Source organism: Eurypyga helias, unplaced genomic scaffold (genome assembly GCF_000690775.1).
Source record: "Eurypyga helias isolate BGI_N326 unplaced genomic scaffold, ASM69077v1 scaffold8594, whole genome shotgun sequence".
Taxonomy (NCBI): Eukaryota; Metazoa; Chordata; class Aves; order Eurypygiformes; family Eurypygidae; genus Eurypyga; species Eurypyga helias.
Window position 1 is genome coordinate 26,407 of NW_010244343.1, and position 1,177 is coordinate 27,583.

The 1,177-nt window shown below is 49.1% G+C and overlaps 1 protein-coding gene across 1 annotated transcript in view; it reads right to left on the minus strand.

Moving 5' to 3' along the window:
* Positions 1 to 1,177, minus strand: part of CPNE2 (copine II) — a gene marked incomplete at its 3' end in the record, with an annotated part of 37,131 nt that overhangs the window by 26,021 nt on the left and 9,933 nt on the right. Inside the window, exon 3 of the mRNA XM_010149711.1 lies at positions 838 to 912. Coding sequence (XP_010148013.1) covers positions 838 to 912 — 75 coding nt within the window. The remainder of the gene's footprint in view (positions 1 to 837; positions 913 to 1,177) is intronic.

The following is a 1,177-nucleotide window of genomic DNA, read 5'->3' on the forward strand; positions in this document are numbered from 1 at the left end:
GGGAGTGGCATCAGGCACCGCCTGTGAACTTCACTGCGGCTTTTCCTCTTGCGTTTAATTGCAGCAATTAAGAGAGAAAAGCTGGCAGCATCTTCCCACAGCAAACAGCGATGGAGATGCCCTCGCAGCAGCCAGGTCCTGGGCTTTCAAACCCTTCAAGTGCTTTTAAACCTAATGGAAGATGTTTAACTCATTGTTGGCCTCTTCTTCCACACCTTTGCTGCGCATCCCGCAAAACTCATAACACAGAAGAGATCCAAACAGGATGAGAGATGCAGCAGGAGGAAAATGCACCTAAACTTAGCATATTTTTTTTAAAAGAAAACCCAATCACTAAAGAGATCTGCAGCGGGAAGGCCACTGCCCGAAGGGGTCTGCATCGGGAGCAGCGGCTGTTGCTATGAGAGTTGTTGCTACGGCACAGCTCCCATCCTCTTCTCACAAACAAAACCACACATTGCCGGTAAAGGCATCGTCCCTCTTTCCTCCCGCTGCACCAGGCAGGGCTGAGCAGGACCGTTGTACCAGATAACAAACCGCAGCAGCACGGGTTTACTTTGTGCTGCTCCAGATTGAGGTTTTTCTTACTTCAGAGACCAAAGCTGAGGTTGAAGACTCACAGCACTGGGCACCAGGGAGACACTGGGCAAGATGGTCCCTGCCCCAAATAAACTGTCCTTCAAACAGACCAAAGTGGGCAGGAAAATGGGACATAAAGGGAAAAACATTCATGAGTTAAACCCCAGTCCCCTGGATTCCAGGTGAGTGTCGTGCATTGCCCCCAGGTTATCATCTGCCTTTACACACTCAGTAGGTAAGACAAAGGAGTAACCATACCGTTATCATCCCTTTCCCAGCTGGCTTGCCATTCCCCAGAAGGAGAGTCCTTGTTATTTTCTTGCTGGAGACGATCTAGAGAAGCCAAAGAAAATGAAGTCATGATTGTACAAGTGATCAAAAGCAGACTCATAAGCAACTGATTATTGCTCATGTTAGTTAATTCAGATTAAGCATTCGCAACAGGAGAAGACAGACATCATATTCAGGGATGGCCGTGATACTGTGAATATCACCACCGTCCCCCAAGCCCGTGGGGTGCAGGGCAGCAGCTAAACAATGCAGAGCAATGATGGCACGAGTGGCTGAGGCATCACCTCCTGCTGAAACCAGGGCACAG